The following is a 22,952-nucleotide window of genomic DNA, read 5'->3' as shown; positions in this document are numbered from 1 at the left end:
CTATTGATAAACATGACCACTAGCGGGCTTCTACCGACCATCAAGAAAACTCAATTTTCTTCGTGTTGTGCTACGACGGGCGAGTTCATATTGTTGCATTTACTTGATTAAATGGTATCAAATTTGTAAACAAAGATTCCCATATTTCACTGCAAATTTACAGAGAGACAATACAGAAAATTTCTACATTGACCTCAATATCATCAACGGAAAATGGGTCATTTGTCCAAATATTTTTAAATCACGGTTCAAATGGACGGGTAAAAAATAGTTTGGGTGAAATGGCCAAAAAAAAATAGTAAGGATGAAACTGGTTTCATCCTAGCTTAAATTTAAAAAATAGCAAGGATGAAACTGGATACATCCTGTTTAAATTACAAATAAGAAAAAATATTTGAAAATAGGCACGATGAAATTGGTTACATCCTGCCTATTTTTACATTTTTGGTCATTTAAACAGTATCAAAATCTAACTGTCCATTTCACCCAGGAATTGGTGATTTTGGTCTTTTTAACCAATTTTGTGTATCATCAAAACAAAAGAGAGACAATTCAGAAAATTTCTAATTTTTCTAAGCTTAAAAGTGTCATTTAAACAAACTAGGGTAGAGGTGTAAATTGGACTGTGCCAGCATGAGCACAACCCAGCCCAACACGCTAAAATCTGAGCCCAGCCCAGCCCATCACGTGATTTAGCCCAGCACGGCCCAACACGTTAGTTTCGTGGGCTGTGCTGGGTTAGCCAAATCGGCACAGTAGCACAGCACGCGGCACATATAAGCACGTGGCCCAGCCCAGCACAGCATGTTAAGAAAGAACGTCATAGCATGCACAAGTAAACCATATAACAAGGCACAATACATCACGTTTTGTGTAAATTTCACAAAAGAGTCACTATTCTAGCTAGTTTTTGACATTTTATGATGGCTTATTTGTATAACAACACATATAATATTTAAATATTTGGAAAATGTATTTCAATATCGTTGTTATAATGTCGTTATCTATATTTGGCTAGAACATTAATTTACATGACAATGATCCAATTTTATATTTGATGGGCTATTTTTTTTTATTGAATAAACTTGTTAATTTTACTTGAAATAATTTCAAATGATATGTTATCTATTTAGATTCTTGCAATAATGTCCGACTTAATGTATACCATTAAGTGATTTCAATTTTTTATAACACGTGTGTTAGCACGGCACATCACGTTTATTCGTGTGATGTGCCCGTGGCTGTGCTGTGCCTAGCTTTTGACTAGTAAAGCACAACACGACACATTACGTTTAAATCGTCGGCACAGCACAGCACGACACATGGCACGTGAAGCACGCGACTTCGTGTGCCGGGCAGTGCCGGGCCGGCACGTTTTACACCTCTAAACTAGGGGGTGGGGAAAAATATTTGATGACGGAGTTTTCTGACGGGGGAAATTGGGACAAATCATGTATTGACACGTGTCTTTGCTATAAATTGATTTCATCAAATTTTGTTACTGGTTATCTTAATTAGCTCGCTTGATTGGGGGCCAAACATTTTAATTGGGGGCCATGAAATTTTATTTGCCCCCCAAATTTTCAGGGGTGTATCAGTCCGAACATGAAAGTACTATTTTACCCTTTACTAAATCTAAATCTTAAAAATCAGTTATCACTAATTAACCACCCTAATTAAGGCCCCCAATTTATACCCTAAACTAAAAGGGAAATCAATTTTCTCTTGATCTTCCTCCCCTCCTCTTCATTTTCTCCACCACCACCATCAACGACTCTTCCAAAGAAAAAAAATTTCTTCAACCGATTCATCGTGTAATCGTCGATGATAAAAATTTAATCGACGATTAACTTCTTCTACAAACATGGCTCGTACAAAGCAGACCGCTAGAGAAGCTCTTCAAATCCCAAATCTCGTAGATGCGGTAAAAGCAAAGGTTTACGTGAGAAGAACTCCTGAAGCCAAAAAATCGAAACCCAAGAAAGGAATGGCTCCAATTAGAAGGTATGTGAACTTAAACCCACCTTCTATTCGATGTTTTGGTTGTGTTTTGATTGTGTAATCGAGTTTGGTAACTCAAAAATTAGAAGTTACAGTGTGTGGGTCGTTAGTATCGATAAACAATAGCCTAACGACTCTTAGATTGCATGCTGGTTTTATGAAAAATCGTTAGCGTGTTAGGTTGAATATGACGACCCTTTTTCTTCTACTTTAACATTTTGTGCCCTAGGATAGAGTCGTTATCGTATTAGGTTGAAGATGACGACTTTTGTTTGACGACCCTTACATATTGCTTAACGACTCTAGATTAAAAATGAACAGCCTTCTGTTCCAAAAAATGATAGTGTCGTCATTTTAGGTCCCATAGAGTCGTCATTTAGATATATTCCCTAGAGTCGTCATCCATATTATATGATCATCATTGTTATTTTGACGACCCATTTTTACACTGTAACGACCCTTTAAGGACCAAAATCACCCTCTCTGTCCAAAATTTTGAAAGGGTCGTTACCGTGTATATTTGAGTCGTCACATTTTAAAGAAGGGTCGTTAGTTTTGTAGACCATTCCGATGACGACCCTTTAAATGATTCCATAAAGTTGATGTCTTGTTCGCTTTTTTTTTTCGTGCTTGGAATACAATGCCAAGAAAACCAAAGACAAGGTTGAAATAACGATAACTCCTCCTTCCAAACCTCCCCGCCACGATAGATACTTACTTTCCGGTCCATTACGCGGAAAAAAGCCGAGTGAGGTATCATTTTCTAGAACCGAACCAAGAGACAAAGTTAATGAGTTGTTCGATTCGTCAGAATCATACTCTCCAGTTATTTCCGCTAACAGTTGTGGTGAACAATATGAGATACAAGAAGATGGGATACAAAAAAAATAGATACAAGAAAAAGAGATACAAGAAGAAGAGGAGGAAGAAGAAGAACAAGAGGAAGAAGAGGGTGATAAGGATGATGAAAAAATGGTGGTGGTGATGATTCTGATGACGGTAATGGTGGTGATGAGGAGGAGAAAAATGATAAAGGTAATAATGGTGGTGATGAGGAGGAGGAAGAGGATGAAGGGGATGATGCTGGTGATAAGGATGATGAAAATGATGAAGGTGATGATGCTGGTGATAAGGAGGATGATAGTAAAACCACTGTTGAAGATGAGGAAGAGAATGCAAATCCGAAGCCGGTAAAGAGGGTTAAGAAGGATGAAACATATATTGCACCCAGCACGAGACACGTTCCCGCTACTCATTTGATGTTGTCTCCTCATAGAGGTGGTAAACTTAGAGGAGAACCTAGAGATGGCGGCAAAGTTCTATTTGGATATCCTGGATCGTGGGCTCATACTATCCATGAGACAATTGTAAGAATCCCAAATATTTTTTTGCTACTTGATTAGTTGATGTTAACTTTATAATTGTAAGATCATAAGAATGCCACACGTCTTTTCAAGCACCAATCTTCTTACACCAAAATGGAGCTGTGGCCCCTAGAAGGTGAATGTGCAAGAGTTAGAGACTATGTTGAAAACTCCGATTTGTACAATGCGGTTGTGAACTCTGTGATTGAGTATGATAAGGTCACAATATCTAGTATGTGTGAAAGGTATTACGCTGAAGTCGACACATTCCAACTTCCTTTTGGTGAGATGGCATTGACTCCTGTTGATGCAGAACAGATATTAGGGCTGCAGGTCGAAGGTAAATCAACCAATGAGAAGTTCAAGAAAAGTCCTAGTTGGGATGATATCTATGGATGGACCAGGAACTTGTTTGGCTGGGATCAAGCCACCACTGATGGGCTTTTTGTGCCGGGATCCAAATACTTGAAGAAAGAGTTCAAACTTGTTAAGATTAGGGAGATGTTTTCCGGGACATAGGAAAAGGAAGATAAAGATGGTATCTCTGATATGGAATGTCGTTATGCAGTGGCGGCGTATTTGTTGTACGTCTTTGCGTAGGTTATATTTCCTGACATCAACAGGGTCAGCGCCAACCTTCTTCAGCTTTTGGATCCCTTGGAAGATGTGAACAAGTACTCTTGGGGGACTGCCATAATTGCACATTTGAATGGTCAGCTTTCTCAGGGATCTCGCGAACGAACTTCTTAAATCAATGGACATTTGTCTCTAATCCAGGTATTTGGATTGATTAAAGTTGTCTTATTTTTGTACGTTTTAAAAATTTAAAAATTGTTTTTTTTTCTTTTATTTCATTGTTTTAAAATTTTCATCATTTGGTTGTTATAGTGTGGTTTTATGATCATTTCCCATCACTGATCAAAGATAATGAAGACGTGGAACTCAACCCAAAATGGAGCAAAGGTAGTCCAACAGGAACCCGATACATCTTCATTTACTCTCAAGATAAGGAACAAAATGATGTGTTGATAGAAATGTGCCAAAAACTTGACAACATCACGGCGAAAGAGGTAATCTTTAATCCGTACAAGGATGGTAGAGTTGGCGCAATGGAAGATGTCGTGTATTACCATGGCCCTTTCTTTCATTCGAACGGTTATTCAATGTGCAATCAGATGAGAATCATGCGTCATCTTGGGTTTATTCAAGATTCACCCGATGACGACAATGTACCTCCGTTCAAGCACAAGTTGGACAAATGCGAGGCTGACGATTCATATATAAAGGTGGTTTATGAACCTGAAGTTGATGTCAAGCATTGGAATGATAGACACTCAAAGCTTGTAGACATCACATATTGGGTGAATACGGATGAAGGTCATGAGGCAACACCAGATTACTATGAATGGTACGAAGGCTTCTCCCACGGTAGGGTGATACGGATAAATGAGGGTACGGGTAGGAGGACCAACAGAGCATCCACCTCTGCTTCTCAAGCTGACACTAGGGATGATACTACCATTCTTAAACTAGTGGTGAGTATTTATTTTTGTGATTGGGTTATTCATCTACATACAAATATAAGTTAGTTAATGTGAATTGTTTTTTGAATGCACACAGAGGGAATGGATGCAGCTTTTTGTCAAGACTTTTTGTTGCTCGGCTGACAAAGGGGAAGTGTTTTATCTGCGAAGCAACGTCGCTACGCAGATTACTGCACGCACATTGAAAATACCAATGCAAAGAAGATGTTTGCTGAGATGGCTAACGAAGGTAAGAGGACCCGAAAAACACGTAGCCAAATAGCACAACAACGTGCTGAACAGGGGCAAAGTAGCCAACATCATGATGAACAAGGCACTAGAGAAGATGGTGGTTCCCAAGGGGGGAGTGATACTCAGGGTCCTCCTCCTAAAAAAAGCCAGAAAGTTTCCCGGTCAGGGAGGTAAGAAGGAGGTCGAGATGATGGACTTGAACTTATGTTAATTTTACTTTATGACTTGAACTTATGTGTTTGTTGAAACAACTTATGTGTTTGGTTTGGAGTGTTTGTTGAAACTACTTATGTGTTTGGTAACTTATGTGTTTGTTGAAACTACTTTGTTCTCAAGTATGTTTGTTAGAATAATGTAGGATTCTAACACATACAAGGTTATGCACTGTGACAGAGTAAGGGTCGTCATCTTTGTTTTCTAGCAGCCTAACGACCCTAATTGTGATAATTGAATTAACCCCTCCGATACACATAGTCGTTAAGTGATTCAAACATAATTTTAACGACCCTTTTTTACCAAAACATCTAGGAGATGAACTGAATTTGTATGGATAGAGTCGTTAGGGTTTATATGAAACCAATGACGACCCTAGGTAACCAAAACATCCAGAAGATGAACTGAATTTGAATGACTAGAGTCGTTTAGGGTTATAATGAAACCAATGACGACCCTAGAGTCGTTAATTTTATCATATGGATGACGATTGTATATGTGTATAGAGTCGTCAGTCTGCTATGGTCACTAATGACGACTCTTAGTTGAAACAGAAAAACGACTCTGGGTGAAGTACCAAAAAGCGTCGTCATTGTTTAGCACAACAAGCTAACGATTTTTCATGCTCTTTTTAAAGTTGCAGGTTAGAGTCGTCACATATGGTGTAAACAGATTGACGACTCTCAAGAGTCGTTATTGTATTCGAACTCAGACTATAACGACTCTAACACTGAGGATTTCGATGGTGACCATGAATCGACCACTTGGAGCACCATTCGGACAATTTCAAGAGTATATGAGGTTTACCTGATTGTTTTGAGCTGCGGGTTCTTCATTTCGAGGATCGGTTCCTTCATTTTGAGCAATAGGTTCTTCATTTTCACCATTTTTCATGGATTCCTCTATAACATCTCTTCATCAAACATCCAATCCATGGGATTAGTTGACTCAATCTTACCATCAACACAATCATTGTTGTTGTTTGAAGCTTCACCAACCTCATTCCCTCCACTTGAATCACTCATTTCTAAAAACCGTAGTTTTTCCTCTCAAAACTCCCCCTCTTCTTCTCAACACATAAAAACTCAAAATAAAAATTTCACAAAATTTTTATCCCAAAATCAGATTTTAATCTAAATACACTTACCACACTAATCAACTTAATTAATTCTTAATACTAATCACACATGGGCATTTTAGCCATTTAGAAAATATTTTTTAAGGGGTGACCCAAATTAGGATTGGGTGACCTTTTTTGTCCTCTAGTGCAAGGCCCCCAATTAAAACGTTTGGCCCCCAATTAAGCTAGGCTTAATTAGTGATATTCTATCCTTTACATTTTTGGTAACAAAAATTGTAAAAACAATTAATTAAAAAAACACATGTCAAGATATGATTTGTCCCTTATGCCCCATCATAAAATGTCCCCATCAAAAATTCACTCTAGGGGGTGAGGGGTATTATACTGTCTCACTAAACCTTATGTGGCTCGGTCCTTGCCGGCAAATCTGGTGCATGGTCAACAATCATCATGCCTTTAGAAAAGCAAAAAGATAAGGTTAGGTTACCACGGGGAAAATATAGTCCACAAAAGTCGATGGGTAGGATTGTCTTTTGTCGGAAACTCAATGCTCTATAAATTGGTGTGTTAGAGCAGTTCCTATGGCAATGAACAAAAATAAAAATTTGTTCAGCCACGTGGATGAACAAACTGCATTCTCCACTATGGAAAACAAGGCAAAATGAACAAATCTGATATTTTAGGGTCTCACTATTGATTTTATTAACATAAACTAATAAGAGTTGAGTCCCACTAATCATTTTATTTATATAAACTAATAAGAGTTTGGTCCCACAGATCATTTAACTAATAAAATAAATAATAAAAAAATAAACCATAATTATAATAATCAGGTTTTGGAGAGAGAATATGTGAAGGGCGACATAAGGGATGGCGTTGGCGTTTCTAGGGATATCACTGGCGCTTTAACTAAAAACGCGCGACAGCGCTGAGAATGCGGGCGTCATCGCTATTGACGCCAGCGTTACTTGGGATAGCGCGCGCTATTACCCTAGTCGCGCGTCTGTTGGGGTGACTCAATGTTCAAATGAACAGATCTGTTCATTTGAACATCCATTTTCTTGATTTGTTCATTCCATAGTGGAATCAAAATAACAAACATTGAATTTGTTCATCCCATAGGAATTGCCCTTAGGAGGCCTTGGTGTCGCACGCAACAAAAACATAAGCCTCCTGGTGAAGGAAACTAAAAGAGATTTATTGTGTCCGGCTGATCGGCATACCAAAATGGTTAACATGTTTTTATTCAAATCTAGTATCTTCTTCGCTCTGTTCATCTTTGTTTTTATCATCATCAACACTACAACAACCCCTGGTAATTTACTATCATGTTTAATGTTTTCATTGCTTAATTTTCTCGAGTTTTTTTTATAAACAACTAAGTTAAGAATTAGTTTAACTGAACATAATATTCACGGTTTAGAACTATACATTTATTTCAGTGGAAGGAGCACTCTGTGAAAGGGCAAGCCAGACATGGTCAGGGACGGAGCCAGGACTTAAATACTATGGGTCAGAAAAACAAATTTTCGGAGATTAATTTTTTTTTTTTCAATCCATATTTAAGCTGCATTTAAAATAATATGGAAGCTCGTATGGCGTAAGTTACCACTTTCTCCACAACAGCATTAATCCCATTTTGAATACATACCAATTTCGGCGAAAAAATGATGCATATTGATGCCAAGAGCCAAAAACAGCAACATAATTGTCAGAATAACTTGAAGAGTTCATCTCTTTATATAACAAGCCAGACATACAAGCACCATTACTACTTACTATAAGAGATTGACTACTACTGTTCATTCAACTTCACATACAAGGTCTGTTTGCAGTAACCCTTTGGATCAACTATGTATAACCAACTTGAGATTGACTACTACTGTTCGTTAGTTCAACTTCACATGCAATGAAAATTATAAGATTGTGTTATCAAATAAAACTCTAACTTAAAGTTTGGATTTTTCCACAGAAATTTGCACCCACAGGACATTATAATTGCAAAAAACCCAACCACATTCTCACAGAAATACAAATTCTAGTGGGTGCAAGCGCCCTCACTTGCACCGACTTCACTCCGTCCTTGGACATGGTCATGGGCATGCAAAAACACTGGAGGATGCAACGACCAGTGCATGACTTGGGAGAGAGCTAGGAATGGAGCTTGTCATTCGAGAGATGGCAAGGATATGTGCTTTTGTTACTTTGATACGTGTGATGCACCTTTTCTCTGTGACAGGGCTAGCCAAACTTGGTCAGGAGAATGTTCAAACACTACAGGGTGTGATAGACAGTGTCAGACTTGGGAAAAAGCTGCTCACGGTGCTTGCCACAGTCGTGGTGGCAAGAAAAAGTGTTTCTGCTACTTTAACCAACCATGTTGATCATGATCATCTAGTCACTTGATCACCTGAATATCTCTAAGAAATAAGCCTCGTATCTTGTCATCTGCTCATATACTAAGTGTGAAATAACAAGTTCATCGACTCGTGAACATGTACTGTATCGTCAATCGTGTATGTTTTTGTATTATGCGTCTATGTTTACGTAGGTGTGTCTGTATAAGTATTGTCCGCCGCAGAGCCTGATTACCGGTACTCTCCACCTTCTATTATCTACAACAATAATAAGGGAGGACAGAGATGTTCTTCCCACTTAATTTTTGTTTTTTCTTTTGGTTTTCTTTCTTTTATGAAGGTTAGTTCTTGCGTCCTCTCTTCTTCTTTTTTTCTTTAATTTCAATTACCCTCTACGGAGTTCATTTAAAATGGAGCATATTATATATTAGTAGGCGTATAAAATCTATGGATGCGGCTACTATGTATGAAAGATAGGAAAAGGATGAAACAATTTGACGTCCCATGAAAAAGATTTATATTTAATTTAACGTTACCTAGCGAAAGTGAACTACAACTGTAAAACTCTATATGGTATCAATTTCGCCGACTTATTTAGCTTAGATGTTTTCAGTAATTGCAATAATCATGATCCACTCTTGTCTCTGGATAGTCTAGAAACCTCTCGTGCTGAGCTTAGTTTTTGGAATTTCTTTAACACAAAATTGGTTAAAAAGATCAAAATCAACCATTTCTGGGTGAAATGGACAGTTAGATTTTGATACTGTTTAAATGGACAAAAATGTAAAAATAGTCAGGATGTAACCAGTTTCATCGTGCCCATTTTTAAATATTTTTTCTTATTTTCAATTTACACAGGATATATCCAGTTTCATCCTTGCTATTTTTTAAATTTAAACTAGGATGAATCCAGTTTCATCCTTGCTATTTCTTTTTTTTGACCATTTCACCCAAACTAATTTTTACTCGTCCATTTGAACCGTGATTTAAAAATATTTGGACAAATGACCCATTTTCGGTTTCTTTAAACACGTTATATCAACGTTTGGTAAGAAAAGAGCTAAATTAAATCTAACAGAAAAGAAAAGAGTGATATTTTTTGTTGTTGAGCTCTTGCTTATAGCATGCCGTAACGTGGGCAAAGAAAACAAAATGCATTAGTGGCATCTAGCTACGTAGTTCTCGTAGCAAATATAATAAGAGAATTTGTGAAAACATGGGAGTAATAAATTGCAAAGAAGATCATGGAGAAGCTACACAAGTGAACTCAACTTCAATGCTAATTAGGCGTTCTACGTAAAAACATTCAACAAGGACAACGCCGGTGATGAGAAGGAAGAATGCGGGATTAATTAGTTTGGATGAGTTTAAGTGGCCGAATAATGTCATGGAGAGTTATACTGTGGGCCCTTGCACAAACCAGAAACTTGTAATATTATTGACGCCAAATTGAACCTACAAGAAGTGAATTCAACCGACGAAGTATTAAATGCTAGAGAAAGCACACCAACTGACCAACACACGAACGGCAAAAAACAAAAGCATCAACTGGACAAAACAAAGTATATATCCATTTCGTTATTACCCTCAGTAGGGAAGACCTCCATGAATCTTCGAGGCATAATTAGAGGAGGAAATCTGGAAACAAATTGCTATATCTTTTTGACGCGGAATTTGATGCCACCACAACGCATCACTAGCAGACAAATGAACGGGACAATGAGGATTTCAACGGAGACAAATAGGTAGTTTTCCCAGTTAGGACTGAGTTCATTAGATAGGCTGTTGTACGTATTGCAACCGAAGGCTATGACCATGGCCACCATTGCTGTGAATAGTGTAGCTAAGGCGAGCCTGTACTGCCTGGGTAAGGAGTATCTGAAGTCCTCTTCCTCATATGAAGCCATTAAAAGAGCCATAAATTGCACTAGAGCAATGGCCGTGCATGATAACCCAAACATGTATGCGTGAGAGAATATCTTCAAGACGATCCTAGTACGACGATCCAGATTTTGTTGCTTTTGGTCCTTATCATTGGCAATGGAAAAACCGGCTGCAAATGTCACAGCAGACACCAGCGCAGAGCAACAAGAAGTTGCAGTGCCTCTTAATTGGTTTTTTGCATCCTCCACCATCTTCTCATGGCTCTCTGTGAATACTTCTTTAGCTGTTTTCCCATCCTTGTTACGGTGGTTCACTAAATCCTTCGGAAGAATACGTCTCACTCGCTGCATCCAACAAAATCACAACTATATGATTGATGCATACTTTTGTAGCATATCAAGTAAGGTAATGAAATCGCAAAAGATTTAAATGTATATGCGTATACCTCAAACCATTGGAATTCTTTTTCCATCTGCAAAGGAGAGCTTGGTTGATTGTTTGCCAATGCAGCTAAGTGCAGAATAGTGTTACTATTGTCGTCCTTCGACATTTCCAGTCGATAAGGCACTCTAGGGTCCTGTACTTTTACCAACTCTAAGATCTCAAGAATCTTTTCTTGACGACTCTCAGCGGCTACATGAAGCAGATTCTTTCCTTCATTTCCACGATATGTTGCTGATGCTGGATGCTTTAGTACGATCGATTTAACCAACTCACTGAGACCCATTGTAGCAGCCAGTGTTAGTGGAGTCTCCATCCACTTATCAATCGATTTGTCATGCTTTCTTTGTTCAAGGGCTAAAGAACTTCCATGGTGATCAGTAGGGGCACTTCCACGAGATAACGACAACCAATATTCTTTGTTCTTAGCAATAGTACACAACAATTCAACTGCGCTATCATGTCGCTTTCTTAGATCAATAAGCTTATCCCAGTATTTTGCTGCATATAAAATTTTAGACATCAACTGTTGTATCACAGTACTATCTGAGTAATTACTAACAAAGTTTGATTAATTATTGAAGGTGTGAATGTCTAACTATGGCCAAGTTCGTTCTTGATACATGTGACGATTGCTAACCTCTTTTTATCATGTGGTAGACCCGACGCTTTATCCATTTTTCTGTAGACATGTAATCACATTGATCAAAATGCAGATGAGGTACATAAATATCCATTTTTCTTAAAACAGTTTGTAAAAGAAATTTAATTAGAAGAAAGAAAGGAATGATGAATTAGTTTCTAATTACCTAAAGGCTTTGAGAATTTTCGGAAGAGAGTGACCTTCTCATCCCTATCAATGTCGCTGTCAAAAAGTCCTCTTGAATTCCTCTGAAAATATAAGCTATATATATGTTAGCATTCTAAACTTTTACCAGAAATCTGCATTAACGATGAGCACAAGCTCCGTTGCTGGGTACACGTACGGTATTGGCATGGAAGTATAAGGTTGCCAAAGGCTTATAATTAAGCGCGCAGGCTCTTAGACTACCCATTCGGGATGAGAATATTCTCAACACATACTATGTACTGGCACTACATATGCCTAAGAACCAAGAAATTGCTCGTCTTTATCTCTATCCTTGTATATATTTTTAGGCACTCACCTCATCATGGTGTCCTTTTCTTTTCTTTATTTGATCGGTAGCATCATCATCATCATCATCATCAGGGGCAACTGAGATCCGATGAGAGTCTTCTTCGTCGTCGTCCATTTCTGAAATTGGACGGGCACCATCCCCTTCATTTTTATAACATAAGGAAAAAACATCTAGTTAAGTACAAGATTAATCAAGGTGTTGTTCTCGTACCCTTTTGTCGAGAATGCTTCCCTAATCGGGAGATATAATGGAATGATGCTTTTATGTTTTTAACTAAATGTTAACAAATAGATCGACTGCAAAAAGACACACATGTAGGCTGTAGCTACCACAGGGTCACCGAGGTCAAAGAAAGTCAACTTTTTGACCGGGGATCAAACATAATATAATCCAGTAATAAAATAAAGTAAATGTACGCTCATGAAACTGACCAGAAGTTTTGCGAGGATTTTCTTGTTGGACTTTGTGATACATCTCTTCATCAGTGTCCCCATGAAACATGAAGGACATATCATCAAGGTCCGATAGTCCCTACAAAATAAAATCAAAGTGAAATATTAGAACTTTTCTCGCATATCGGCTTAATTATGAGCTTAAAGTTGTGAAAAATCAAGGATCGATGTTTACCATGCTCTCCATATACGATAGGTTCTTCCGTATGGGTTGGTGAGCAGTCTCTTTCTTTTCAGAGATAATACCTACAACAGTTAAGTAAATTAAGCTATTATGTATTCTGTTCTGCAGACAATAAGGTAAGGGCTTGATCTAACACGCACTTAGTTCATTGTGTTGGATCCATAGACCCTTATTGTGTTGTATGTGCATTTCTGTACTAGTTTGAATGTGACCATCATTGAAGTACTACACATACATCTGTAAAGCAGTGAATCAAGCACACCCAAGTAGCATCCATTGGGGAAGGCATCCGGAATAGAGACCATGTGGTGAAGTACAGTGAGACCTAGTTGATCTCGTGCAAATATCAAGTCTGGCGCCAATACGACTATTTCAGCTGCAAGTTCTGCGACATGAAAGAAAGGTAGTATGATCATGACCGGCAATTTCAGTACTAGTTTAGACAGTAACTTGCTAGCTATATCAGTACTTTACTTACCAAAATGATAGCCCATGACCGCACAGTGTAAAACGGTAGCCCCGTCAGATCTTCTGACCATTAAGTTGCTTTGTGGGATGTAAAGTTCATAAAACATTTTTTTCATTCCATTTAGGGCAGCTCTATGTAGAGGGATCTCTCCGTCAGAGTTTATCATGTTGTGAAGTTCAACATCACGGTCAAGCAAAGCCTTCGCTACTTTCTGGTCTCCTTTAGCAGCTGCGATGTGTAGAGCTGTGTCATTATTAAAATTCTTCATCCTTAGATCTTTTGTATCCATTTCTGCAATTACATCTAGTGCTAGATTTGTCTCATCGTATGCAATCAATAGATGTAGTAATGGATCTCTCATTACCCCTTTGGGTGCTTTTAAGATTAAATCTATCATCATAGGTGACGTTTTAATCCATTTTAAGATCTCTCTCCAATCATCTTGCTGAATCATGTCATATACTTCTTGATGTAGTGGATTTGTACCCATGGTACAATAGATGAGACTAGTCTGTTTGCTGGGGTTTAGGTTACACTTTTCTATAATACTAAGTAACGTATTAATAAATATTCAATGAAAAGCTTAGGGTGTATGATATGGATTATGCAATGAATCATTCTGAAACCAAGTAAAATAAAAATCCTTTTGGTAAGAGAGGGAGAGATATTGGGGGGTTGAAGATAAGTTGCTGTGAAGTTCCATGTGTTAGATCAACTCCTTTCTTCTCTATAAATAAGAGACTTGACTCGCTATATACTTGCCTTATTCAATGCTACAAAGTATAATCTATCCCTGCCAAAATCTCATATGGTTTGGTTTTTAAACATTTTTTTTCTCGCACATTACTTAGTTTTGTAAGTTCGTACTTAGTGTTCTTCAAAAACCTTATACGAGATATCTAAATTTTCTTTGCTTGCCATTAAAGGAAAGGGGAGATACTATATAGAAAGTTGACGTAACAAGTGTACGTTGTCGACGTACTTTCACTCACATGCATTGTAGAATTACAGGTAATTACTACTTAAAGGTAGAAAAAGAGAAAGTAAAGAATTATTACAATGTCGAGTTTCTTCTTTTTGTTTGGTATATCACAGCTATTATCTGAATGTAGTGTTGCTTTAGTTACGTCCTCATGAATAACGTTTGCTTTGCTATGGAACCATTAAAAGAAAGCATATATGATAGTACAAAGTAGCTCTCATATTTTTTATCCTTGTCAGTTTAATTAAAAAAAGGAATTCTTCCCTTTATTGTAGGCCCGATTTCATATCGTAGCTCATTCGTGAGGTTTTTTTCTTTTCTTTCTTTTATTTTTTTATTGCAACCTATGGTTACAATTTTCCCAGACAACAAAAAATGCCTTATGTATGATTTTACCTCCTAATCTTTTGCTTTAGTCGTGGGGAAATTTCGGTTGCAAATTGTTCATGACTCACTTCACTTTTTTTGTACATCTTGTTGCATTACAAGTTTTACCTGACTATTTCAACTAATATATAAATCAATGATCAATCATTTTGTCCCAAAACATGATAATCATTTAAGTTCCAGATAAATAATAGTGAGCACTCAGTCGATTATTAATATACATACGCTCTATCCCGAGATGTGAGAGAAAATTGGAAATTTAACACAGAAATTAATTTCTGCGAAACCTGAATTTTATTTTATTATTTTTGTTTACCAAAAACAAGGTGAATTTTAGTTCCACATAAATAATAGCCAGCATAGACGATAGTTTTCTTAACCATGCCGGTGTCCGATGTTGAGGACAATAAAGATGGATTGGCTCTGTTACCTCTTTATGGTGCGCCAAAATTAAAATATATGAATAATAGAAGTGTTATTCTTAACATGAGTAGAGTACATTTGAATTCACATAATTGCACATCGGGAAATACTTATTTTTCAAAATTTACCTTCCATTTTCGAAGAGCCACTACTTCTACAGCGAAGTCGAAATTTATTCATTGAATACGACCAAATAGAGGTGTAAAACGTGCGGGCCCGGCACAACCCAGCCCACGAAGTCACGTGTTGCGTGTTGTGCTGGGTTGTGACAGAGATTCAGACGTGCTGTGATGTACTGTGCTAAATGGCGTGTCGTGCCAGAAAAATAAACGTGCGGTGTCGTGCTGTGCTGGGGTAGCACACTTATTTTATGTTCTCCAAAATAAATATTTTGAGATATTTTAGTTCATGTATTATTACAGAAATAAATTAGCATAACGAAAATAAAATGTCAGAAATTGGCTGAAACAATGATTTTTTTGTGAAATATGCATCAAATGTGATGTATTTTGTAGTATTTTACGCATGACTGGCATGCTTTCTTCGCGTGTTGTGCTGTGATGTGTCGTGTGCTAACACGTGCCGCGTGTTGTGTTGTGCCGCTGTGCCTATTTGTCTGGTACATCACATTAAACAAACGTGTTGTGTCGTGATGTGCTCGAATTTTAACGTGATGTGTTGTGCCATAAACGTGCTAGCCCGTCCCAATTTACACCTCTATGTCCAAACTTAGGTAAAGTACAATTCTCACCGAAACACAACATGATAACCAATTCGCACCAGGAAAAACCTGCATTTTTATTTTCATACTTGGAGCAATAGAATCAAACCATAATTTAGCCGGATAATGTAGTAGAGGGGAGCTAAAAAAAAAGCATACAAATAAGGGAACTTTGGTGGACTAAACCTAAAATATTAGGAGGGCTAAATACAAATTATAAGATAAATGTAAGTATCTTTTAGTGGTTATTAGTATGATTTTAGGGGGCTAGAGCCAGAGTTAGTCAACCCTGGGCTCCGCCCCTGCCACAATAGCAGAGAAATCCAACATTTATGCAAAAATGCTATTGTTACTTTGTCAGTCGGATTATAGTCTGGAACAGGAAGGGTTTTCAAATACTGAAACTAATTCCTATAAACTCCCTTTTAACAACGACGAGCGAGATCTTTCTCGATATACGACAAAATTAACGGATTTGGTGTTGGGAATATATTTTCAAAACATAAATTTATTCTCAATCAATATTTTTTTTATAGTCTTTATTGAAAGAAATTAATTTTTGTCATAATTAATTTGACCGTTTCATATTTTTAGTTTTAATGGTGTTAACTACACTATTATAACTTTGAGAGTTTCATTTTGTGGTTTTTAATGGTGTTAACTCAACCATAATAACATTTTCATGAACATTTAATTGTTTTGAAACTCTTGACCATAAATCAGAATTTTGGTTGGAAAAATAATAAGAGAGAGTTTTTTCTTTTATATTTTGGTGTTAAAAAGAACTTGGAGAGTTGTTGAAATCCTTTTTTTTTGTGAGAGTTTTCTTTTATGACTTCGGTTTACAAAAGAAAAGATTTTTAGAGAAAGAAAAATAAGTGTGTGAACATCTCTTATTTTTCTAAATGAGTTTCTGAGCAAGAATGAAGTGTAGAAGTTTCACATCCTCTCACCACGCAAGAGCGATTGTGTAAGAGATTAATCTCGGTTGTTTTATCCTGGGGACGACGCGCAATTGAAGAACTGCTTGCACAATCTTGGGCAGAGCCGCGAAACGTCTTAAAGATAGCGACCTAGTCCGCGACTCATCCATAACGTTGTTTGTTTCGTGTTTGATTTTATTTGTTGTGCAGGCATCATTCGGCAATTGTTCCAACAATTTTAAGACGTTTTATTCTTCCATGGATATCAAAAAGAAAACAATTGCTTAAACGCGATAAGTATCATGTTTTATTTTCATTTTATAGAATTATAATCTGCATAATTTTTCTTTGACAATTGAAAATGATGCTTGAAATTTTAGGTAACTTAATACCTAGAGTTAAATTTTATGTCTGATTTTGATGGTCTAGGTTTGTAACATGGATAATATTTTTATCATGAATATCTAACATAGAAAAATATTGTTGATGTGAAACGAATGTTTTTAACATGTTGTAGAGATGTATTTTTATCTCCTATATGGAAACGAATTGGATCTTGAAATTTTAACCTGATATATGAAACATCATGAGGGTCATCCACCCAAAATTTCTTAATTTTTGGAGTCCTAAAACTATTTTTAAAGTATTTTAGAAAACTGCACAACGTTGCTGAAAATTTCTGACGAGCAGAAATTTAGTCCTTGTTGAATTCGCTTTTATGATCTTTGTGTTGATATTTTGTATTTGTGTATAATATGAAACCTGTAGATAAGGAACTTATCTTCAAAACCCATTTTGACATTTTTCATTTGGATTTTTAGTTTGAGAGACGTAGTGATTTTAAAATCGTTGTGTATGTTTTTTCAAAATATAAGACGTATATGGTACTTGAGATTAGAGATTAGAGATGTAAGAAATTACTTCAAAAATCATGTTTTGATTCTATTATTTCGTACTCTTGTTTTGGTAATGAAAAGGAAGATTATTTTTAGCAATCAAACTAGTGCACCACATATGTTTGATAAAATGCTTGATAGAGAGTTATAAATATATGATGTTATAACTATATAATTTTGAATCTTTATTTGACACTCAAGAGAAACAAAGAGTACTATATTTTGATTGATTTTTAAGTAATTATGTAAGTGCATACCTTACTTATTTTCTGGTTTTAAATGCTCACATGTACATGATTGTGACAGGTGAAAATTCATTTACTTGAGCAAAATTTTATTTTCCAATGAAATAAAATTGAGGGAGATTAATCGATTTGTGGAGCAATGGGGTTGCTGATTTCTTTGTTGCTGTGCAATGAATGGAAAATGGTTTATAACCAATTGAGCTTTAAAAGCAATGGAGGTATGTTTGATGAACTATTTGTAGTTATTGTAGTGATCAAATAATGGCATTCTAAATTGAATAAATTGATTGTTCAATCTTGGAATAAATACTAGGGAAACAAGATATTGAGAATTATTGTGTATGACAATAAACATGTGACTCATATAAGTTTGGAACTTATGAGGTGGAATCTTGTACGAACCCAAAACCGAAATAATTAGAAACCTAGTCAAAACTAATGTGAATATCAACTCTCACCAAGAAATGAACATAATATTGATTATGAATTTATTTGCTATTCTTGCACGACGATGTAAGGATATCAAATGTTATTAACAACGCTTTTCAAGCCAAGTTAATGTGAATTGTGGATACGGTGATAGGTTGGCATATATTGGTGTTTTACACTATGTTTTTTTTGATAGGTTATGGTTTAAAAGTTGAACCTAATCATTTTGAAAGAAAGTGGTGTTGAGATATACTCACATCACTAGGATTTACGGTATTGGTACGATCTCAAAGTTTACTTTGGGTAGAACAATTTTATTAAAAAATGTTCATACTTGCGAAATGAGAAAGAATTCTAGTTTCCGTCTATCTTGTTATTAACAAGATTCATATTAGAAATTTGTTGAACTTGATCATTGCACTACTACAAATGATAGGTTATGGATAAAATGTTTGAATATAATATTACAATTTTATCATAGCATGAATTGAATTTTGAATATTTGAAATATGAGATTTTGTCATGCTTTTAAGAAATGAATGAGTTAGTAACGAATGAGAGCATGTTATAGTTTCTTATAAACTTGGTGAATTTGTGAGTAACATGTATGTAATCTTACATAACTCATAAAAGCATGTACACTTCTAAATCTTACGCAGCTTGCAATGGTTTGGATGAAATAAAATATTAGAGAATTTTATAAAGATGCTTAGAGTAACTTGTTTTGATATCAAATATGATCTATTGAGTAGTGAATTAGAAAATGTTATTATCATGAAAATTATTTGAATTTTTTATTCTCTATATTGTGTAAAACGTTTTGGGTCTAGATCATTGGTTCATTAGTTTTTCACATTTTTTAGAGTCTTTGGATATTGTTTTGAAATTCTTGTTTGAGCCAAAAAATAGTGGGGGTCCATACCCTATGATTTACCAACTTTGATTTTAATCAGAGGAACTAGAAAAATGAAGGGGGCAAGTAATTCACTAAGAATGAACCTAGAAATGCATAACTATAGTGAGACTAGAAGTTAGTCATGAATATTCTGTTGCTGGAAAATAACTTCTTATAGAGAGTAACTTTGTTCTTCAAACTATCAAATTTTTGGCAAAAAGTTTTTATGAGCCTATTGTTTTTAGACAAGCAAACATAAAATTGTTGACTCTTGCATTCATGTCGCTAAATAAATTACATGCTTGTTTTGTTGATGTTGTTTCTACAATGTATGATTTGTTATAGTCATAAGTAGAAATATATACTTCTGTGTAAGTTAAGGATGAGAATCTATGTAAACCAAGCATGGAAAACTGTGTAGTTTCAACAATAAAAGAAATTATATAAGTTAGATAAGTTATCCTTTATATTCTGAAAAACAACTTCAAAAAAATTTATAAAATAAAAATTGTTTACTTAATTCATTCGAATGATTTCAGAATTGATGAAAGTGAAATGCACAATACTCTTTGTTTTGTATGCATACGTGATTTTTTGAATTTTTATTCTAACTTGTATGATGAAAATGAAATTGAGAACATGCTTAGTTTGTTATTTAACATGAAAGACTTGAATGAATATGGTGTATATTTTAGAAATGAATTTTTTATTTCTTTGGATCATTTTCATTTCAATGAAAATAGAATTTTTAAAAGAGACAGAAATATATATAGTCTGACTGTAAACAAGTTTTCACTCATTTGGTTTAGTGCTAATGCTTTTGAGATTGTGTGTGATTGCACTAGACATGAGTACGGTAGCTCAATATGCTTCTTTGCTACATGATTGACTATATATATATATAAGTATTTTTTGTAGTGGGGGTGTAATATATTGCTTCCATAGTGGGGGTTTTATATTCAGATTTTCCAATCCTAGTATGGAAAATTGGTAAAATATTGAGAAGGTTATGAGGTGTTTCAAACACATCATATGCCTAGAAATACACTATGTAAATGGTTACCGCAATCCTTTAAGGATATTGCGAAGCTGATTGGACATCCTTTCAGTTGAATCCTTTAAGGGATGGAGCGATTCGATCCTCTAATAGATATAGGAACAGACATATTAATTCAATGTGATAGTACCGCGACTATTGCATTAATTGAGAATGTAACGACAACTATAAGAGTTGATTTTATGAGAATATGGATTATATAGTGTCTGAAATGAGTTTCCATTAGTCCTTTGACGAAAGGATTGATAAGAAGATGTGAATACATCTTAGGGATGAGGTTGATGCCCATTGAGATTGAGTCATCTATGATGGATACCCAACCAAGAAATAGGTTCAAAGGGACTAGACGAAGTCATAGGTGATATGGAGATGCGAGAATCATGCTTTTGAAGAATTTATCCCATGACATGACATCCTGAAACGAGTAAAGGTTGAGTTTAATTTTTAATTTTAAAATTTTAAACTCTTAGTGATGTTTATATCTCTATTTAGAGTGGGGTACATTCAGGAGTACTCTTGATAGACTCACCTATATGAATGTGAAAATGTGGCCGCTTTCTATGAGAATATGGGCAGTTCTCTAGATCATTCATTAAACTGGGATACAAGCGCAGGGCCGTAATGTGCTGGCTTTAGACTTTACACTAGTATAGTCGTGTGTGTTGAGTAATCTTTTTATCTCCTAGAGTTCAAGACTTATGTTCACTCTATGGTCAGATTTTAAGAGAGCTTATTAACACTACGTAAAGGTTCAAGTCGCGAGACACCTTTGCTTATGCACAACTCTGTACGTTCTTGCTCAATGTTTTAAAAATATAAGTGGGGGATTGTCGGGAATATATTTTCAAAACATAAATTTATTCCCGATCAATATTTTTTTAATAGTTATTTTTATAGCCTTTATTGAAAGAAATTAATTTTTGTCATAATTAATTTGACCGTTTCATATTTTTAGTTTTAATGGTGTTCACTACACCATTATAACTTTGAGAGTTTCATTTTGTGGTTTTTAATGGTGTTAACTCAACCATAATAACATTTTCATGAACATTTAATTGTTTTGAAACTCTTGACCATAAATCAGAATTTTGGTTGGAAAAAGAATAAGAGAGAGTTTTTTCTTTTATATTTTGGTGTTAAAAAGAACTTGGAGAGTTGTTGAAATCCTTTTTGTTGTGAGAGTTTTCTTTTATGACTTCGGTTTACAAAAGAAAAGATTTTTAGAGAAAGAAAAATAAGTGTGTGAACATCTCTTATTTTTCTAAATGAGTTTCTGAGCAAGAATGAAGTGTAGAAGTTTCACATCCTCTCACCGTGCAAGAGCGATTGTGTAAGAGATTAATCTCGGCTGTTTTATCCTGGGGACGACGCGCCATTGAAGAACTGCTTGCACAATCTTGGGCAGAGCCGCGAAACGTCTTAAAGATAGCGACCTAGTCCGCGACTCAGCCATAACGTTGTTTGTTTCCTGTTTGACAAAAAAAATTCAGGAAATATGACAAAATTTAGTTGTATATATCCGTCGAAATTCGCCATCGCCACCAAATGAAGACCAATACTCTGCTCGTACGTGATTATGGTGGAACATCTTTTAGTCCAGGCCTCCTGGAAGGTAGGCAACGGTTAACAACAAAGTGTCAAGGAATTTGGCAAAAAAGAAAAAAAATAAGATAAAAGAAAAAATAAAGAAATAAAGAAATAAAATGGGCCCGCCCTCCGTGGGGCCCAATTTTGCAAATGAGCTAGACATGCACACTTGTCTGTCCGCCATGTCTCATGACGTTATCGACAAATAAATTCCAGTCGCTGGGAAGCAAAAACAATATTTTCAATTATCATATCAACAAAGTGAATGATTATTATCACATAAATAAGATGAAAATGTATGTCACTTCTACTGACCGATCAAACGAAAGTTCATGATGGCAAAGTCAAAATGCATGTAAACATTTACCTATATGCCAATTAGGATTAAAACCAACGTACCTGTGAGTGAAATATTCCAAAGCGAAAACGGTACAACTGAATCAAGATTGCACTACACCATTTTTCTGGATTAGCAACGGCTGCATATAATTGCAACATCAAACAGCCGTTGCGACACTTGGCGTTGCACATTTGTGCAACAGCTATTCGCCGTAGCGAAATATTTTTCTCAAGTTTTCGGTTCAGCCAAATGTTCTTTATTGTGCCTTTGCAACGGTTTAAGCTTCTGCAAATAGCTTTAGTTACAGTTTACTGCTGTTGCTATATTCTTGTCGCAACAGCTTCAAGCAATTGCGAATTTAGAACCAAAAAGCTTAGAACGACTATTCTTAGCCGGACCAGGTTCTATTATTCTGGTTCTAAATTTAGCAACTGTTCTTCGTCGATGCTAATTCTTTGCAACACTAGAAAAAAGTCAAGTCAATTTTTGTTTGACCTAGTCAAGAGTTCCCTGCAACATTTTCAGGCCACATTGTGTTCGTACTGTAACAACAAAGACATTTATTTCAACAGAATATTCGGGCCAAGTGTTTGAAAATTTGTTCCATGAGTAGTTGTACTAAAGTCTAAAACAAATTATTATCAATAACTTCTACCTGGTAGACCTATATGGATATCACTTGCTAA

At 35.8% G+C, this 22,952-nt stretch overlaps 1 protein-coding gene across 2 annotated transcripts; it reads right to left on the bottom strand.

Moving 5' to 3' along the window:
- Positions 1–10,019: 10,019 nt before the first annotated feature.
- LOC113308503 lies at positions 10,020–14,067 on the bottom strand. Of its 2 annotated transcripts, XR_003339832.1 has the most exons (10): positions 13,391–14,067; positions 13,148–13,297; positions 12,904–12,974; positions 12,708–12,807; positions 12,283–12,416; positions 11,926–12,007; positions 11,757–11,798; positions 11,121–11,617; positions 10,377–11,019; positions 10,020–10,246 (listed from the first exon to the last, which is right to left on the bottom strand). XR_003339832.1 is itself a non-coding variant. In XM_026556961.1 (9 exons), exons 1-9 carry the CDS (start codon positions 13,869–13,871, stop codon positions 10,444–10,446), a joined length of 2,133 nt encoding a protein of 710 aa, XP_026412746.1. In that variant the 5' UTR covers positions 13,872–14,067; the 3' UTR covers positions 10,319–10,443. The 2 variants fall into 2 exon arrangements, 1 of the variants encoding a protein (XP_026412746.1); XM_026556961.1 differs by lacking the exon at positions 10,020–10,246 and having other exon boundaries at positions 10,319–11,019.
- Positions 14,068–22,952: the final 8,885 nt, after the last annotated feature.

Source organism: Papaver somniferum, chromosome 9 (genome assembly GCF_003573695.1).
Source record: "Papaver somniferum cultivar HN1 chromosome 9, ASM357369v1, whole genome shotgun sequence".
Classification (NCBI taxonomy): Eukaryota; Viridiplantae; Streptophyta; class Magnoliopsida; order Ranunculales; family Papaveraceae; genus Papaver; species Papaver somniferum.
The sequence above is the reverse complement of the archived record's forward strand: the minus strand, read 5'-3'. Positions and strand labels throughout refer to the sequence as shown.